This window comes from Ostrinia nubilalis, chromosome 17, assembly GCF_963855985.1.
Source record: "Ostrinia nubilalis chromosome 17, ilOstNubi1.1, whole genome shotgun sequence".
NCBI classification, from domain to species: Eukaryota; Metazoa; Arthropoda; class Insecta; order Lepidoptera; family Crambidae; genus Ostrinia; species Ostrinia nubilalis.
The window spans coordinates 397,736-419,059 of record NC_087104.1 but is presented as its reverse complement, the minus strand read 5'-3'; the positions used below and the strand labels follow the sequence as shown (position 1 = coordinate 419,059).

The window sequence follows — 21,324 nt, the reverse complement described above, 5'->3', positions numbered from 1 at the left end:
TGGTAATCCTAAGAAGTTAAGATGACTGGAAACGACAACAAGCGTGGTAGTAGTAAAAACTACGACAATGGCAATTGTAGGTTAGTGCAGGCAAAGCCGGGACAGTTAGCTTTTATGGCCCATTAGCTGGAACGATGGGAAACCAGACACATATTTAGCTGCATAAGATATAGGCGTCAGAAGTTTTTGTACTGTTTACGAGATGATAATAATTTATGTAGAGAAGTGAGAGTTTTTAACGCAATCTTTTATTTCTTTATCAAACCTTATCGTTTTATTGTCAATGAAATTCTGGCAATGAATCAAATTCAATTCATAAATTATACTTTCAATTCATTTGATGGTCTATAAGTGTCGGCAGATATGCAGGTGTTGCAAAACAACAACTTGAGAAAACACTACGTTAATGAAATGATACCGTATTTCAGAAGGCTGTCTCAGTTACTGTCTATTGAGGCCGTTACATGACTCATGTTAGGCGCCTCCTGTCCCAGCCTTAGGTATGACAAGACCACACAAAAAGAGAAGTTTTTTTTTTTTTTTACGGACCTTAGCTTAGGAATCAAAAGGATGTAAAACGTAAAGATGCCAATGACTCAACTGCAATAAAGTAACATCGTTACCCAAAAAGCTTAATTAAAAGTCATAAAACGAAAAAAGTATCTTCTCTTACGCATCCCAAAAGGAGTCATGTTCCAATTCCTTACATTAATCGCTGCGATCAACACGAACGAATCGGCAAATGAACAATGTATCTCGTACCCACAATTTAATCCGTGCGGCTTCACGACAGTCGCTTCCTTTGCTTGCGGCCGAGAAAAAATAAAAAGTCAGCCGCAAAAAGAAAAAAATGGCGGCGGAGGGAAGCGACAGGTTTCAAGTTGGGCTACTGTTTGCAGATATTATCGAGGATATTATGCGAGATTGATGAATTGACTAACTCTTTTGTCGACTTTATTAATGATTAATCTAATTTACTTGTACCAGTCAGTCAAAATATGCAGAAACATCACTAAACTTTGATTGATAACTCTAAATGAAACGAGGTTTTGAATACACACTTGATTTAAACATCTTCGTATATTTTTATTGTAATAACGTTATTCATGCCTTCATTTTAAATCACCTTTGCTTGCTCAAGGTTTTTCACATAAATGTTAATATTAAAAACGACCATAACTCCACTTGTCTTCAATATCAAGAGTTGTTATTCTAGAGCGCTGTCATAAGTAAGAAATAAATCAATAAGTGGCCGCATTAGGAAGGAAAAACTATCAGTCAACGTTGAATCTAGGATTAGAAGCAATAACTTCAAGAAATGGCCGCGTGATGAGAAAAACATAAGGGATACGTTTGTGGACCAGACAAACGAACCACGTGCTAGATTTTTATGGTTCATTTTGTTTTTTTCTAGTTTAAAGAGAGCGGAAAAGTATAGTGTATATCAAAAGTTACACCCATATTCTTCGGTAAAATTAAAAAAAAACCTCCCTTAAACTTAGCAGTAACAAAAACCTTATAGCGATGTGGCTTTTTTGCATCCTTCCCGTGAATCAGAACTTAACAGAAAGGGGATACCTATATCAGATGAAAAACTTCTTGTTGGAAAATAATCTTTTTATCTCACGGAATTCCTTAACGAGTGTCCAATTTTGCTATTCATGAGGTAACCGTCAAGATAATAAGTCAAACTCTATTGACACACTTCCATCGTCGCATGAACCGGTTATGGTTTTAAATTTCATGTAAGAAGCTATTTAAAATTTGCTGGTTCCCCACAAATATGTAATTTGGTTCCATTATCCCCACCACCGGCTCTCAGGCGGTCGGCGACCAGGAACTTGTCCTGTAATGACCGAAACCTTCTACCCTACAGCGAGACAAAAATCTGACTAATTTTTAACGAAATTTCCTTTTTGTCAGCAGACGAATCCTTGCTGTAAACATCTCATTAAAATATTACATTCTTAAGGTTTACTTTGAACGCACTCAAAAACTTACTATAACATGCAAATCTGATCTAAACCAACTGTTGAGACAAGTTGGAAGAAGTGTGAAGTGAAAGATGTATCACGAACGGTAAGTAACCTGTCGTTTCTCTTAAAATATTGGTATTTAATTCAGCATTTATTTATAGCTGCACCAGTCACGACCGAAACTTACGAGTGTTTAGACCAAGCCAGCGCGCTGAGCATTCTGCGAGGTCTATTCAGAAAATGCGTGAATGAACACATTTGTCGTTAGACCACTAGCCACGGCACTTATTCTTTTTACAAATACCAATGAATACCAGAACTTTTTAACCATACATCTTCTTTTAGAGAATGGGTTGTGATAATTGAGGTCACAACCCTATTGTTAGATTTAATGGATCGCCATAAGCATTATGTTGGTAAGCTTATGTTATGCCCACCGAAGCATGTAATCATATATCTTTTTCGGACAGTCAGATTCATAATTCAAGCCTACAAAGTCCTAGTTTGTACTTATTCACAAGTGATTTAACATACGAGTAACATAATGTGTTCTTCATCTAGGAGGAGTTTCTTATTGTGTACGTTACAGTACAGAGTTAAAGCTTGTATCTTATGACTTAAGATGCAATACAAGCCGATTAGTCTCAAGTTATAGAAAAACAAAAGCTACTCACTCATTACAGCAGGTCACCGACGTCTGCGACACCGTCACCAGCGTCGTGGTGGTGGTCGTCAGCTTGTCACCGACGCACTTCTTCCTCGAGCACTCGTCTAACACTGCATCCTCCTTCAAAGGCTGCAGCACCTCCTTCATCTTATTCGGACCCGTCTTCACCGTCGACCTTTGGAACTTGAAATTAGCTGCCGTCTTCCCATCGGTAGAAATCTCAGATTCCTCCGTAACTATCGCCCCTTTTCTAGTCCGACATACAGTTTTGGACGTCTTCCCAAAAGTATTACCATTCCTAAGAATCTCTTCTTTCGAGTCCAATAATTGAGGTTTGGACTTCGATTGTAGAGGTAGCCCGTTCTCTAACATACTCTTTATACTATCTGAACTTAAACTTGTACCTAAGATTTGGTCTAGATCTGCTGTGTTCATGTATTCGTCATAGTTTTGTTGGATCGGTTGCCGTCTTTGGTCTTTCTGCCACGTGGTTTGGATGTCGAACCCGTATATTGGTTCGGATTCAACACCAAATGTGTATTTTTCTTCTGTTTTTGCTCCTTCATCGGGAGCAGGTTCTATTTCTGGATTCAAATTATCTTCAAAAAAATCATCTGTGAGTTCAGTTATCTGAGCGCCGGGTCTTTTGACGTCCATAGCATCGAAGTTTAGGAAGTTTGTGTTGATGTTGTTTATTTTTCTTTTGCCGTAGAGTTGTCTGTAGTATTTCTCCTGGTCGCCGTGCATCCAGCACACCTTCCACCATTGTTTGCACATCAGGATGTTGGCGGAGTTAGATGCCTTCACATGTCTGGTAGCTGTGGCCGACATCTCTGCTACAAAAACATGTTCATCAATATCAATACAACAATCGATCATTTGATTTATTGCTGCTACTCATTAGATGAGATTGCAAATATCTGTTTGCTTTTTACGAGATCAATCATTTGGACAAAATTGGCTTTTAAAATGAGTTGTTACTAACTATACAGTCGTGGTAATGGATTCAATTTATGATAATAATAAAGTACGCCACTTGATGTTGATGCACTTCGGGATTTTATTGATTTTAGTAAATATCGGTTATAAGGGCAATCTAATAAAAATACTTATTATTCGTCATTTACATCTCGATTTTAAAAATCGTGCACTTATAATGCAATAAAACTTAAATAAAGTATGATTATTAGATGAATAGATCTAACATGCTTTGCTTAGCCATTAAAATAATTTTGTTAAGGTCAAAAAACTCCTAGCTTGAACTAACTAGTATCTAAAAATAGACACATAGAAACCTATAAATAGACACACAAAAACGTAAACCAATCAAAACATTATTTGTTAATATTTGACTGACATGAGAGCATAATGGAGCAAGACTTATTTTAATAGCGACTCATATAAATTAATGATTGATGACACTATAGGTAATCATGACCCATACGGCTTTTATACACGGTATAAAATGCATGAAATATTATAAATAATTAGAAGCATAAAGAAACTTTTTGTTAAAATTGGCAACACCTGAAGTCTCCATGATGATGATGCAAATCACAATACAAAATATTAGGTATGTACTGATTATAATAATTTGTGGGTAAGTTTCTAGTATAATGCAGACCTTGAACATTAAATTTCATGTCTGCACGTCTTACATTACCTTCAGTAAATAAAAGTACAGGACTAAATCGAAACACTTCTGCTGGATGAGATGATGAGCGAATCCAGACCCGATATTACTCGTGTAATCTTCGCTGCGGAACTAGACCTAGCCTTTATTTAGCTAACAGTAAACTCTTTCGACGATGCTTCATAGGAAATTATAGTTCTATTGTACGCAACACTGTAGAGGCGGCCCTCCGCCACGCTTGGACGCCTTGGATACGCGCTTGGAGAAAATTTGTAAGCACAACCGCACAACATAGGTTTTACAACATCGTTATTGACTTTACCATGAAATCTAATAAAAGTTTAACATTCACCCGGGACAAACTTGATCTTCATTGGTTGAGTTTTTATTGGCGGTTAAGCTGTAGATCCTAGCTACACAGGAATTGCAGTACCTAGAGGGAATAGTATCATTTTAACCGCAATAAAAACGATTTATATGATTAACTGTGTTTCCCTTTTAAAAAATTGACATGAGAAAGTTTCACAAATCGGTACTAGCATGCAGGACATGACTATAAATTGCAAGTGGCCTCAATACTTCATAAATCATGGCGACAGATTAATCAAGGCGAAGAAAACTGAAAATACCACTCTAGTCAGGTGGTAAAGAATTCAAAAGTTCCATGTTTCTGCACCGTCAAGGCAAGGTCCGGCAAGCAGCGCGAGTAGCAAGTCTGAATTTATATTCCATACACGAGATTTATATTGAACCTGTTCTGTAGTGTGTCAGTTGAATTTAAACGTTCGCTTGGAGTTACAAGTGTAATCTTTAAAGAACGCTTATTCTCATAAACTGCTAGAATCAAGCTTAGAATTTATAAAATGTTGTCATTTTAACCATCTTTTCTTCAAGATCGTGTGCAAAGTTCTTTGAAAGATGACCTATTATGCAAGTAGTATTTTTCTATTCTACTTATTGTTTTCTTACGCCTTATAACAATGCCATCCTATCTTATAAACTCGATTGACGATTGAATATTGTAGCATCACTATAAAGTATACCACCCCTAATATACTCGTATGTATGTGTGTACACTGTACAGTTCAAATTAACCAAGTTCTTGGCCACTGCAATTGTGCCACCCTGTATAACCGTCGGGTCGCTGTGCGGCTGTCCGCGGGTAGGTAGACAATTACGAGTGCACCGCAATTGTGGGATAATTCGCTTCTGCGGTTAGATCCTATTACACCGGACCGCAGGCATGCCACAGAGATGCGACTCATAACAATTAACAGTTTACTACTTGATTTCTTGTTAAAGGTTCAAGTTCACTGTCATAAATGATAATAATTGCATAATTATGTAAGATAAAGATAATAAGATGACAGTGCTCTCTACATACTTTCAACTGGTAAATAATTGAAACACAATTTTATTTATTTCAATAAATTCACGAGTACTGAAAACGATAGGTGCGTGGTCTACTACGAGTATGATGTTTTCAAGCATAAACCAATCTAAAAATGAAAATGTAGAGATAATGATCATAAGTAATTAAGAAGTAAAGGCATTATGTTTTATGAATATTAGAATCGTTCTTACTCGTAGAAAAACCAAGACATCGATACATATTTTATGTAAGCTTTGTTATTGATAATCTGAAGTATCTGTGTGGCGGCCCGCAGCTTCACAGCGGTAAGGGCCTATTTATCCACGCTTTCTTCATCCACCACGTGATTTACTGGTTAATTGTAATTCTAGAGGTTGATTAAATTTTAATTAGAATCTCTGTAATTTTGCGAGCGTTTAATCGGGCGTTATTATCTTGTGCACTCTCAACTGTGATTTAAATAATTTTTGATGCACTCACGATAACGCGCATATAATCATATCGGTAAATAAGTATATTGAAACATTTCCCAAGGCATAATTGCGTTGAATATTATTAGCTCTAAATGTTTTGCCAACCCCAACCGCCAATCTAATTAATATACTCGTATGATGTGTTAGAAATAAAAATATGAATTTAAATAATTTTACAAAACTTCTTACCATTATATTATTATTATGGCACAAAACGTATATAGAGCCAATTCTACAGCAACATTTCAACAAAATCTACAGCTCTTAAGCTGCTAAGCTGAGCTTTTTAAGCTTGCTTATAGCTGTATTACAAGTTGAATGGCTCTTCAACTAGTACTCTGTAGTATGCACTTACACAACTCATTCACAATGTACGTACTTATTTCCAAACGTCAAGGAGGTTGTATTAAATTCGAGATAACAATCGTGCGCGCGCAGAGGGCAACGTTTCGAGCTAATTGCGCCTGTGCCCGACGCAATTATCGATACTATCGACTGTCGATACGCGCGTGCATCACTATTACCTGCTTATAGGTACACAACTCAAATATTAATTGTAGTTCATAAGTTAAAAGTGAAATTCGTAGCAACTACATTGAACCGCAAAGAAAAAGAGTCAGACAATTTTCAATATTATATTCAAAAAGCTTTCTAACCGACCATTTTGAAACTTCCTTATTCATTCAAATCCTCATCAAAGTAACGTAAAACAAGTGAAAAATATTTAAATGGTAAAATAAAAAAAACACTTTCAAAAAGATTTTACGTCTTCTTTTACGATCCGACGAGATAAAACTTAAGTGGAACAGATAAAAAAATAAACAAGTGAAATTCGAAGATCGTTTCACGAAGTTTTTATTGTTTCGAATTATTGTTTTTAATTAAGTGAAGTTAATATGGAAAATTACTGTTTTGTGCCAGTTTCTTAAAAAGTTTAACATCTTAATACATTTTGATAAATGAGTCGTAAAGACGTAGTAACTGTTTTTTACAAATTTCAGGCCAGGGAAATTTAGTCTTTCGATGTAAATGTTTACGATTATGAGTCTACCACATTACTTCTTCAATTCGTTTTGAATTTCATTGTTATAGGCTACTCGCGTCCGTATAAATATGGATAATAATAAATATGGTTTGTAATAGCATTAGATCAGTCTATAAAATTATTTTTTCATGCCAACAGGGCTCAAATTAACATGTCAGCCTATTAAATCATTAACTCAATGTATTCAAGTAGCTAAACTTGTATCTTGTACTCGAGAACATGCAAATCAAACATAACATTTATTCATAGCTCATCGATCATCACAGACAATCTTGAGAAACGATGTTTTCAAAAACGGAATGTAATACACTAGACCAATTTGTGTATGCAAAATATTACATATATTTCACGGAGTCCACAGCCCGCGAACCGTTAAGATATTTATAAATCGCCATATTAAATTCTACAAGCGAACTGCGCTTACGCATTATGTTGCATGCATGCAAAGTGGCTGGCGAAAATCGACCGTTGCTGCTGTCTTTGCCTTGCCAGCTTTTTCATGAAGAAGAAAAAGAGACAGCTATAGATTTCTCAGTTCAAGACGGGATGATGGGGAATTTCGCGGCTACCGGAGGGAATTTTTGATGGTGAGGTAGATTCAGGGTATTAGGACATTAATGATACAGCCCATGGGTATGTGAGAATGGAAATTATGTTTCTGGAAACGCGTTTTGCTAATGGGATAAAAATGTTTATAAAACATGGATGGATGGATTTTATGCACATCCTGCGATTATGGTTTAAAGATATCCAAAGTTTTAGATTTGACGGACACGTGATATTATTGTGAGCTGAAGCAATAAGTAATTAAGTATTTTTATTTGCATTTGAATTTGAACTTCATCTGAGTTGTAGCTTGACTTATTTTTCTGTACACAGTCCTGTGTATATTGTGATAATAGGTCTAGAATGACTGGACAATTGATTGGAAAACTAGTTCCACTAGAACGAATGTAATTATTATAAGTTATACCAACTTGAGGCTAGTCAATCTTACCAATAATTAAATACATACCCCGTATAATTCCCAATTCAAATCGCGTATCGATTAGAATAATCGATTGTCGATTTGGCTCGCTTGTCAATCAATGCTCTGAACGAATCGAATCGGCTGATCGTCAGACGGCTTGTCAACTCGACGGCCGGTCAAACCGAGGAAATGTAAGGAAACTCATTTGTGATTACAATCAGACATGAATTTTAATGGTAGGTAAACGATTCGGAGGCAGCTTTCGTAAACAAGTCCTTGGTGATTAAAATGCAGAACCTTATTATTACTGCCGATAAGCTGTCCCGTCATTCTTAATCTTTGTGGGAACGTTTTGAAAAAATACAATCAGTAACATCGATAAAATTGTCGAATGAACGTGTACATCCTTATAGTTTAGGGCTCTATTCTCATCATTACCTAGTAATAGAACTTTATTTGGTAATCCTAACTTTAAATAGCCATTCAGAAATTAATTCTGTACTGTGGAATCATTACCTCCACCTTTATACGCACATGTTTCTCAACAAAATGGTTGAGGCTGATATAATTTGAACTCTACGAGTAGGATTATAAAAAGATTTTATACTTAGCTAGTTGGTAAAAAAACTATATTTCAACAAGCTATGGTTTGAAATCATTAAAATGATGGAATGCCACATTTATAAGCCAACATTAATAAAACTCATCGCTTCATCTGTATTCGTAACCGAAACTACTCCATTAGAGCTCATTATACTCGTAAATCAATTATCCAAGAAGAACTAAATTCTAGGCTACACAAGCCGCGAGCAAACCCAGGTCTCGGTACTAGCTTTAGTACACCATTGTCAACTTTATCACAGTGTGTTAAGATCTTCAAACAAGAATTATAGTTTGATATTTTGACAGGGAAACGTCAACTCTAATTCCGGTTAGTAAGGTATACATCTGCGCGTAATTGGCTGGGACGCTAATGACGGCCTGGGGGTAGGACTACAAATTATGGTGCGGAGCCTGTGGTTTGGCTGAAGGTAAAAAATGCTGCGGTCACGCGAGCTTCTGGGATGTCAGTGGGTCTGGCCGCCGGCGGTTGGGCAAGTATTAAATGTGGGGGCAGTCGTTTGTTGGAGCTTCGTTTGTATCTCTTTTGAGTGGGCATGACTCGTTTCTGTCATACAGAAGGGTTTATGATAGAGTTTTAGGTTTATTTGCTTTGAAAACAGTCTGAAAACTATATTTAAGCATTATTTAGTAATCATGCTTAAATATGGGAGTGAAATAATAACATGGTGAAGACTCTGTAGACGCTGGTAGAGTTAAAGAATTCAGGGACGCGCTTATCTGGAAAATTATGATTTATTTATGAAAATCCTGCATTTGCAACTTGAACGTCATTTAAACTAATCTATTTGGCAGAACTTAGCTGGATGAGCTTCAGCGTATAATGGCTAATTTAAATAACATGGAACACTAGACTTTACTATAAAATACTCAATACAAACAATTCATTAATTAATGCCATACTCTAGAGCTAGACAAAGATCAAAGAAACTACCAATGTAGGTATACATTCTAAATATAATATCATCATCTACTTACCTAATTAGGTATAAATTACTTCCATTAATGATGGTGATGTTAATTTTACGTTAATAAATAAGGGTACATCAACCTCTAGTCAAGTAAACATCATCTTCATGTATACCCAAAGGAAATGAAGAGTTCTGTATTAAGGACACAATAGAAGTGTGTGAACGCGGCCTATCCTAAGGCGCAGGTCATCGGTCACCGCGTGCACCTGGCGCAGTAGCACCTGCTTTCGCACTCGTGGCGACCTGTTTCCTGACGACACAGGGCTGTCACTTGTTCCCTAGTTCTTAGATCGATAAGAAACTTTATTTAGGTTAAGAAAATTTGTAACTAAAAAGCCTTAGCGATGTGACTATAGCAGACCTCGAAAAAAATAAACAAAAATGTAATAAAATAGAGAACACGGGTCTTAACTCAGCATAGTCGCCGAAACGTCAAGCCGTTAAAAATGTCACGTTGAGACCCGTGTTTCTCTATTTTAGTTGAAATGGAACGCGAAAGTTTAAAATCTTATAAAAAGCAATAGGTAAGTTGTAAATACTCGTAACAAGGCCAAATCAAGAGTATCCTCCAAAGTTTCATATTCAACCGGGCCCTATAAGTTTGTTGTTATTAGAGATCTCTTAGGCTGAGTTGCACCAACCAACTTTGACCGTAACTTTGACGATAACCGGTGCTTTTTGTATGGATTTTGACAGATTTTTGACGTTTGTCAAAGTTAATGTAAGATGGTGCAATCCAGCCTTAGAATATTGCATAAATAGCACTATGATTTCTGAAAGAAATATTACAGGGAAATCTTAAAAAGCTACTTTTGTCAATATATTTTTCCATGTCATTTTATTATTTTTCAAGTAAACTGATTTTTAGTTTTAAAATGACTATTATAAAACCTTATTTTTAATAGCTACTTAGAAGCTGCTCCATTAAGTCCACGTCAGCAACCCTACTCCACCCCCAAGTAAAGAGCGCATCGCCAACGCTACTCTTCGGCGATACCTCTGCAGTATTTGCAGTGCCCGCGCAATTTTACTTAATCATATAATTACCCGCACTTCCACCGATATTATTGAAGCCTGCAGACGTTACCCTAGTCATTGACCTATTTGTCGATGTCAATGGCTCCGATACATCAGGAACTAAGATTAACATCAGCGGGTATAAATGATTACGCTCGCGAAGCTACCGTAACTAGTGTCATTTTGTAAAGAGAATCCAGAATCGCAACACGAGTTTTTATTTTTCAAGGTTCATTTCAGCAGCTATTTATTTGTCATCACCAGAAGTATATGATACTCGTATATGACTCTGGTTGAACTCTGGTTTAAATTGACATTTAGTATGGAAATGTCATTGTTCGTCCCGGGTTTAACTTTTTTGTAATAAGGGGGTAAATGACTTATAATGACACACACTCGTATTTTTCCTCGGATGAGGGTGACGTAAAGGGCACTAGAGCAACTTTGAACTCTGTGTACTTTAGATTATTGTCAGCTGTAGGTATTTAGTCTATTTTACCATGTCCTTTTTCATAGTTAACATTTTAAATTAATCTAAACAGCTGTCGAAGTACCTACGCTTTAAGAATTCTTTTAGTACTAGGCCTATTGAATCAGACTTTATTTACTTTCCCTTCTTTTTTATACACTGTAACACACTTTACGACTCGATATTAGAATCTGAAAAGCTCTTTAGCGAATTTTTCACATGCTACCTCTTTTAAATTGTACCTATTTCAGTTCTAATAAACTAATGCTGCCGCTAAGTACCCTAAGGTGGTCTAGAAATTCCAGATCATACCGGCCATCAATTCATTAGGCATGTTCCAAGAACGTCCCAGTTACCACACACATCCTTCCAATGAGTACGCGTCGCATTCCGCGCCTTTTGCGGCGCACGCGCATTACGTAACGTGGTAGGGGTGAGGCTGGTCTATTAGGTCTCATTTAGATGCGAGATCTAACAAATTGAAGACTGGTTCTAGTTATAATCTAGCGCTGAATGCACGGAAATAGTAAATTCCTAATAATCCAATTTGTCTCAACTTTTCATGAAATTCATTATTTATTAGAATTTAGGCTAATTGCAGACTTGTTCTTGAGTACAGATTAATACTCGATTGTCGTTCTTAGGTAGGTTTTAGTCGTTTGTTTTTCACAGTATAGTGAGCTTAACAAGCTGCAGTTACGGCATCAAGAAATCCTTTATTTTTAGGCAAATAACGTTCTCATCGAGTGGTGCTTATAAAATTGTCAGGTAAATTACGCTGATCTATCAATACGGGATATATTCCCTACCCGACTGGCTAAAGTGGTGATTGGAAACGATGACCTGATGTGATGATGAGGAGCCATTTGGTAGAATCGATTATATTTTAACACTGTGTCGATAGGACTATCAATATTATCCTCTCAGTCTGCAGTGTCGAAAATCAAAATAATGTTCAACATTCACACCGTATATGCAGTGAGCCAATCACATTTAAAGCGAACTGGCTTTAGGCTCACGTTGCCACAGTTCATATATTAAAACGGCCACAATAACTTCCTCGAAGCGCCTTTGTCCAGGCTGCATTGTACGCGGTCCGTACACTAATGGATAGTAAATAATAACTGTGTGACTAATGACGCATGCGCAGACGGGAACGCACTTTTCTTCCAGCAAGGTTCTTGGTAAAAGTTGCAAGCGAAAAATAAAATTATAAACAATCAAGTTAAGCATGCAACTAAAACTCAAGAAATTGGAAAGCCATTGCCCGACTATTCGAGTAGAAAATAAAAACTTTTTTGTATCTCACTGCTGAAAAATATATCCCAGGGAAACATTATGAGGTATGGCTGTTGTAAATCATTGATTGTTTTATACTTGTTAAACATATAGCTTTCAGGCATACCTATAACTTTGAACGTCTTGACCCTATTCAGCTTCAACCGAAGCAGACATAGAATCAATTCTACTCGCCTATTCGTGTTTACATAAATATTAGGCTGCTAAACTAACGACCCGAGGCGTCCGGGCAGCCATTACCACCACAGCTGGCGATCGCCTCAGGAATGCCGAGTGAGACGTCGCAATTTGTGGTAACGGCACTGCAGTACTGGTTCCAGGCTGAAAGACTGCCTGTTTCCACTCGTCATGGGAAGATCGGATGTGCTGACTGTTTAGATCCGAGTCATAGGCAGGTAGCATATTAACATTATGGAGGACGTAATGTGCTAACTTGCCTGTGGCTGTGCAGGTGAGATATCGTTTTTAACGGAGAAAGAAGATCCCTTCTCTATTTCAAGTGCCTTTCACTTTTAAAGCTCTTTTTACGGGAAAAGGGAGGATTTTCTTTTCCGCTTCCAAATACTAATTTTCAGGTGCCTTTTTCCATTTTTAGGGGAGTCAAATTCTTTTTATCCTATAAAACAAAATATATTTTGAGAAAATACCTATGATTTAACTTTTAAAACAGTAATCACGACTTTTCTTCGGATGAGACATGACATAAAATATCGGGAACGCGTTCTAACACCTCTAATAAGAAGACGGCTGGCTGGGCTGCAGTGATTGGGAGTGATTTATACCGCGTGCTGAGTTGTAATAGATGAGCAAGGAGCTTTTTCAAAGGAAGCTCTGGAACATTCATTACTTCATTTCTCATTAGTTAACACTAGAAGTGCCGAAGATTACGACCCCCCTAAAAGCGCCGCTGGGTCAATTTTGTCCCAGCATATATTTTGTAACATTTTTTAGTTTAAGGCATGAATATTATGGTTAAAACTATTTGTAGTATCCTTAAAAAAAGGTTTATCTATGTAGTTAAATAAATATGTACTTATTTCTTTAAATATAAATGTATTCAATTTTAATTTTGAATTATTAAAAGTCAGATATTTTTGGTTTCATTTAAAAATAGTCACATATTACGTGGTGTTATACTGTATTAACACGTTGAGTGCGAAACCAGGTCTATAGACCTTGTGTACGTCTCGCTTACCGTGCGGCTAAGAAAATTATAGTCTTCCTTGTCGTGCGAAAGGCATAACTTCAATTGGGTCCGGTGTAGGAAAGTGATGAATATATATCTATGATGTATTCTTAAAATAGAATCCAATGATGTACCTACCTTAATACCAGGTTTTTAGACCTGGTACCGCACGGAAGTAATAAAATTTCTTCACAATGCGAAACCAGGTCGAAAGACCTTGTACCCTGCGCACCTGGTAACGCACCCCACGCTAGCTTCGTGCAGCCAGTGTTGCCTCGCATTCGTAAGAAACGCACATGTCGACATGGCGTCAAGAGAAACAAACAAAATCAAAACTGCAAATTGATTATAATTTAATTTGCTACACGATTTATTGCTAATTTAAATAATGTATTCGTGACAAACATTTGAAGTTGTAACTAAATGTTATTAAATAATATGTTTTCTTTACATATAGCTTATTTAAGTATTTATGCACGTATGTCTTATTTGTAAAATATTTAGACTAAATTATTAAAACATCTTTGTTTGTTACTTTTTTAAATTTTTATTAAAACTTAATTTAAACTATCGATATTTGTATTTCACATCCCTAGAATACCCACCAGACTTCCCTACTTCAGTGCGGCACAGGGTGCATAAGCCTTGTATTTTGAATATAGCTATAATTTTTATACTAAACAAGTTATTCACGAACGCCTTCAGGTGTATGTCAATAAATGCATTATTATTAATATTCAAAGAAAAAAAACACAATATCTATTAACATGAAGCCAAAAATAAAATTAATATAACTTAAATATTACAAGGTCTTTAAGCCTTGTGCCGCCACAATGTAAGTTTTAATACCAGGTTTTCTGACCTTGTACCGAAGGAATGGAAAGTATTAGAAAGTTACTGCCGCAGAAAAGGTGTTAAAATAATGAAATTACTACTTTAACTAGTCATTATTATTTTTAAAGGATAAATAAATATCTTACAAATATAGTGCACATTTTGCACAAAGTTTTTTTGTATGCTTTTTTGTCTCTCTGGTGTACTATGTGTTTAGGAATTTTTATAGGTATGGTTATTTTTCTGTTATCTGTATACAAACAGTGAAGTTTTTTACCAATTACAATGAAAAGTATGTACGTTTAATTTTCAAAATTTTATAAGTCACACATTTTAAAAATGTATCAAATCATACAATGTATGAACTGGCTTATGTCTAGAAGCTACCTTCCTACTAATATTATAAATGTAAAAGTTAATAAATATTGATAAATTGAAGGATGGATGGACTGATGAATGGATAGGAAGGATGAATGGGTGGATATATGCCTGGAACTTGAACTAAGTGAGTATGGATTCATGGTTAGATCGATGGATGTTTTTTCACTCTTTTACGCAAAAAATACTAAGCCGATCTTAATAAAACTTTGCAGTTTTATTGCTAATACTTCAGAATAACATAATATAGGCTATAATTTAGAATAATATTCAGTTATTTGGTCAAAAAGCAACGATAAGTGTCAAAAAATTAGGTCTTTCTATGATAAACTTAATTTCTCACGGGTGAAGTCACAGGCAAAAACTAGTACAATATATTTACATTTCTGCATTGTCACGAGTCACCTAAACTCTCATCACCTCTCCACTTTCATATCTCCTCGAAACAAGGACTCTTTGTCGAATTATTGTGGCAAATACCAGGGTGGGACAAAAATGACCCAGTGGCGCTTCTAGGTAAAACCGATTTTTAAAAATTTTCTATTAATGTTATATTATTAAAAACATTAAAAAATGATAAAATTCAATAAATCAGTAAAAGTCAAAAAGTTTCATGGACTTTCGTTGAAAAATAATAAAGTTAGAGACGATCAAACTCGCGAGTGGGACAAAAATGGGACGGCGGCCTTTCTAGTGTTAAGCAATGCATTTATTTATATTAAGTGTCTAGCAGGATTCCATCGGTGTGCCGACTTATTTTCGATTTTAAAAAGTAATTAAATTTCAGCTTAACTACCAATTATTATGACATCAAGTTTACACGTTAAACGACGGCTCGTTCTATTTAAGCTTTTACAATATTTTTCAACATATCAGATCCAGAATCCTAAAGCAATCTAGTTGCTATGAGTATAAATCTCCGGTGTTTTCCTTCTATTGGTAGCAGCATATTGCCTTATACGCTCGTCAGCAGAAGCCTTGTTTTTGCTCCACTGTCGTTTATTGTTACCTAACCGTATTATGCGGACGCGTAATTTCTCTTTCCATTTCAGTAAGAGAGGAAAAAGCTTGTATGAAGTAAAGTAATATTGTAAAGTATTTATAGATAGACTGAATAAGATTACACATCATAGTCAAGTCATATAAGATTTTCGAATTAAATTCCTTACATTACTTGGGCAATCTTAGTAGCTAGTTTCATTAAAATTAAATATGTTTAGGAACCCTGTTACACTTGCGTTTCTTATTTTCACTGTCAAATAATAAACTTAATTTCACGAATATGAAAAACTTTAGGCCCCATTACAGAACCCTGAGAAGCTCTTTGCGAAACAATTCAGTTTTGTTAATGTTTTTAGAAATGGCAGTATTTTTTTTAACTGCCTTTATAATTTGAGTTGATTACACAACTCTACGATCTTGGAAAAGCTACCAATGGAGAGATAAACATTGCAAATAATTTATTCTCTAATCATTCAAAACTAAATGATTAAGTAGTATACAATATGTGGGAACGGTTGCGCAATGAGGAAGTTGCTATATTTTCGAAGACAAATACCGTGTGACCTTCAGATACCTCAATGCCAGACAACAAAATTCACTCGTGTTTAATAACAATTAAAGGCTTTTTGTGGGAACGGTTTATTATTGTATTAACATTTTAGTACTACTACTATCGTACGAGTATACTGTATAAAGACTTTTCCAGTAATACAGTAGAATAGAATAAAATAGAAAGTAGAAATTAGTACTACAAAAGACTCGCAAGTTTATAATTTGTACTACGTCTACAACCTTCCTTGAAACGTTATTACTTGCAAACATTTATTAAGGAAGCTAATTATTGAAATCTGATAGACAAAAAAGTTATCCCAAAGCTGGAAACATTGAATTTTCGGATAGATCCAGTATATTCTGTAACCCATTATTGGTACCGTTTGAAAGAGCTCGTGAAGCACTTTCAGGATCAGTAATCACTTTTTCGATATCTTGTATAGTTTAGAGATAATCGAATGAGATCACTTATCGTTTCCAGCCTGTATACTAAACAGAAGAATTAGTTTGATTTAAGTCATAGAATAAAATAGTTAAGTTGAAGGAAAACTAATAATTAATTTGACAATAATGATGGTCCCATAGAAACCGTTTCTGTGTAATATTTTCTATAACTGCGCTATATTTTCTACCACCTTTGTGTCTCTACGATACCGTTTCTTCTACCTCGTGGGCTGTAATAAATCTGTCAGACTTACGAGACGATAAGCACTGATTTAATGTGTTTATACTTGTAATTAATAATTAGCGATTTTATAACAATGCTAATAGCTTTCCCCGCCATTGTTGAAGCTGTTCGTTGTAATTAATCAGGAAATACTTTCTCAACGTAACAGGGGAAAATTTCACGTTTGTCATGAAATGACAACTTTGTGGTCTAGTGGTAATTTAAGACCATCTGTCTCAGACCCAGAGGCGTCGGGTTCGATTCCCAGTGGAGGCAAAGCTTTTTGCTAACTTTGGTTGGTGTTAGAGCTTGTTTAAAGTTCACCTGGCTAGGTAGTATCACCGTCTTATCTAAATCTGTCCCCATAACAACAACGGCATTGTTGATTTTCCCTTTAACCCTTAAATGTACACGTTGCGACCAGTGAATATGTTGTAATGTAATCAGGGTGTGTAGTTTGGTGCACATTTATGAAGTTTTGTTTACTATCTATTCTCATACAATTTTCTATTTCAGTCAGATGCATAATACTTTTGCTACCCATATTATTCTTAATTTATTTGCGTTTCGTCTCAAGGAGCATGGACGCGGGTATTATTACAGGCAGAGCACCGATGACTGTGGTTTCATGCCTCTTGACAATTGAAAAACATTGAAACCCAATTGTCTCGGCCTTCACAAAGGACCGTACATCAGCAAGCTTGCAACAAGTGTGCATGCCTACTCATTTTCTCATAACCGTACTGGGGTATCGGTTAAGTGCTACGAGGAAACTCTTTTTATTGTTTGTAAAATATGTCAAACTGCGTTAAAGCCATTTTTAATAAGTAAAAAACTAAAAATTTTACTTTATTACACTTAGGTAATTATAATTTAGAGTAAAAATTACTTCAAAAACGGAGTATATTTCTCATTATCGGTTCGAATAATAATGTTACTCAGTCAGTCAGTCTGTAACCACGGCCAGTGGAACACGGTCGAAACGTCATCGCGTCAGGCAAATACTGGTAATATTTAATAATGAGTTACTTAACCGCTTATACCTGTTAAAATTAATTAAATAATGTTATTTTTGTCACTCGGACAGCTAATAACATATACCTTTATAGGGCTTAAGATGAACACCGTGATCCATCAGTATTCTAGTGCACTTTTCTTTACTCGACACAGTGGTTATTATTACATTTTGAACCTTGCTACCTTGCCTCAAAGTCGCATAACAATAAAAAATACCTGTCATGGCACATAAAGGGTTAAGTATCATCGACAGGATTCCCTTAGGCCATCACAGCAACGAGTTCTAGATGTAATCTGCAAATTGTTTCATTAAAACTCGTACATTGTATGTAATAATAGTGACATGTGCGAGGTAGCTTGGAATCTAAATTAAAGTCACGAGAGCTTTTCATAACCGGTGTTTTTGAAATGTGGCTTATTCAGATAGGTCTAAAAAGCTAACGAATAAAAGACGAAAAAATGTGATGCAAATACATATAATTGTGGGTATGAAGGACTATATTTTTGAATAAAAAAATAATAATCAAAAGTTGTAAATATTGTCATTTCGAATAGTCAATCAGAGAAGAAGACAACAGTAACGAAATTCCTACCTACAAAAGTAAAGAAATTCAATAATAAACCTTTATGTAAAGAACAACATAATATTTTGGTTGTGTGTAGAGAAAGTAACAACTAAAATCTAATTGTTTGGTAGCACATAGCTTAAAATTTTAAATTATTCTCTTCTTAAACCCTCTTTCTTTCCCAGAACTTTACACAAAGTTTGTATACTACTTCAAAACAATGTTACGGGCTACTGGGCAGTGGCAAATGCAAATAAGCCAATTGAATGGCTTTCATACACTTTCTAACAAACGGACCGGATAATCAATAATTTCCATTTTCCAATGTCTGAAGGCAGCCATTATCAAAATGGAAATGAGCGGGAATAGCGGCGTATAATGAGACAGGTATCATATCGCATTATGGACCGGAAGCGGCGAAAGTGCCGGCCCTAGGTTTTCTCCAAGGCTCCAATTAACAAGTGAGAACTTTACTTTAGTACCAAGTTTATTGGATGGAAGAGATCGATTTAGATTTGAATAAGGTGGACTGACGACCTGATAAAGGTAGCAGGAAGGCGCTGCAGGCCGCTACCAACTGTGCGATGTGGAAGTCATTGGGGGAGGCCTATGTTCAGCAGTGGACGTCCTATGGCTGAAATGATGATGATGATGAAGGTCTGGCTTTATATACGTTTACGTTAGGCGCTCGAGTAGCATTTACATTCAATCCGTCAATGCTGATGCTTACCTATTTATTAACGCGAAAGTAACTTTGCTTGTCTCTTTATTTGTTGTCTTTTCAAGACCGCAGATCCAATTTTAACTTATTTTGGCATAGAGATAGATTGGACGTTGAAGGAGGATCGGGAAACACTGAAGGTATGATTTTTTTGAGAAAAAGTACCTATAACCATCAAAAAACTCAAACGGTTACTAGGAAATCAAGAAGCATTTTGGTTAATCTAAGTAAGTATAAATTATTTTCTCAAGATATACACTCAAATTATCAGTCTTCAGTTACTTATTGATTGACGTGCCTAATTGCCTAATAGAAACTTTTAATTATGGTCTCATCAGTTTGCCTGTTAACCATTTCGAGTTATGATAGATTACTTTGAGTATGGGAGGTCAACTTGGTGATTTATTAATGATTTTCTTAAAGAAGATTGATACCTACTCGATTACTTCCGCCAGTATCATCTTAGATCTCATTGGAAAGTTTTTCAAAATTCAGGCTGTCGCTTTATTTTTATTTTATTTTATTTTATTTATTACGGTATACCAACAACATTACATACAAAGTAATTACATGAAAATCTTACATATAGAAGTTTCGATCAATAACGAAACCATGTTTTTTCTTCATTAAATTCGTAGCTACAAAAAAACGAACGGACTGGCTTGGACCTCGCGTTTAAATTTAAACCGTATTATGCAAACCATGCAAAAGATTATGCCAATTATAGGTTTGCGTGTCATTTCATAGGAGATACCTTCGTAATGTGAATGCAGAACCAATATCCATGTTTATCAATGAACTTTTTTTTAAAAACCATTTGGACTTCCTATCAAATAACTGTAGGACCGGTCCCAAACAAATTGCGTGCATTCGATATGCAAACTTTAATCGGAAGAAACAAATTTGAATTCCAATTTGGATATCAAATTAAAGCAATACGATCTTGAAAATGCAACCCACTTTTTTAAAAGCGTGTGACTGTGTTAATAAAGGTACGCTATATAATCACTTAACTTATAAGATACAAACACGTTTTATAATAATAGTGTGCTTTTAGCTTTTACAAAAATTAAAGTTCTACCCATTTTCAACAATTCTACAATTACCTAAATTCAATATAGGCCTGCTACCTAAACATGTTATAAAATTATCATACAAATACGTGAGTAGGTCTTAGAAAGCTTCCTGCAAATGTCAAATGTGTCAAACATAATAATACGCAATTAGAAAACTGACCATTTGTAGATGACAAGTTAGTCTATAAAAGCCAATTTAGTCCCGACATAGATGCACCTTGTCCGCAGGTGAGTCCAGAAAATGAAAATAAAATGCTAAACAAACGATAATTACTTAGATAACAGTATTGCAATCTCATCGGAGAGTAGCTTCGAACATAACCATTCTAATTTACCTATTACAATGCTGTTCTCACGTGTTTTCCAACAATATTAATCACTGTAATCCTTTGTGATGAAATCACTTTCTTCACTAGAAAATCACATCACTTGCACACACCAAGCCATCACAATGGGCACTGATACAGATTTGAAACCTCCATGCAGGTAACAACGGATAATCCAATTCGAAAATGGAACACAACCTGGCAACTTTGAAACTACAACGCGGGAAAATTTATTCGAAATTCAAACGCGGTTGCTTCCCGCTGACGCGTGTGCGCAACTGACGGACACGGAGGCAGCCAAGCGATGAGCGCAGAACCTCCGAAAGCGAGACAGAAGACGCGAAGCTCAACGGGTGTGAGCAGGACGAGCAGAGACAAAACCATCCCTTTACTAGAGTAGCTATTCAAATTTGAGTTGTTCTTTTATTTTATGCCATTAATTGAAACAGGTTCCCAGCAAATATGTCACGCAATCGATGTGAGGTG

The 21,324-nt window shown here is 35.7% G+C and overlaps 2 protein-coding genes across 2 annotated transcripts in view; both read right to left on the bottom strand.

Annotated features, from left to right (window-relative positions):
* LOC135079786 (protein espinas-like) overlaps nt 1-21,103 on the bottom strand; it is a 177,640-nt gene extending 156,537 nt beyond the window's left edge. The window contains exons 1-2 of the mRNA XM_063974386.1: nt 20,848-21,103; nt 2,651-3,479 (exon numbers count right to left, since the gene is read on the bottom strand). Coding sequence (XP_063830456.1) covers nt 2,651-3,474 — 824 coding nt within the window. The 5' untranslated portion in view covers nt 3,475-3,479; nt 20,848-21,103. The remainder of the gene's footprint in view (nt 1-2,650; nt 3,480-20,847) is intronic.
* LOC135079791 (guanine nucleotide-binding protein subunit beta-5) overlaps nt 1-21,324 on the bottom strand; it is a 434,210-nt gene that overhangs the window by 42,680 nt on the left and 370,206 nt on the right. The window lies entirely within an intron of this gene.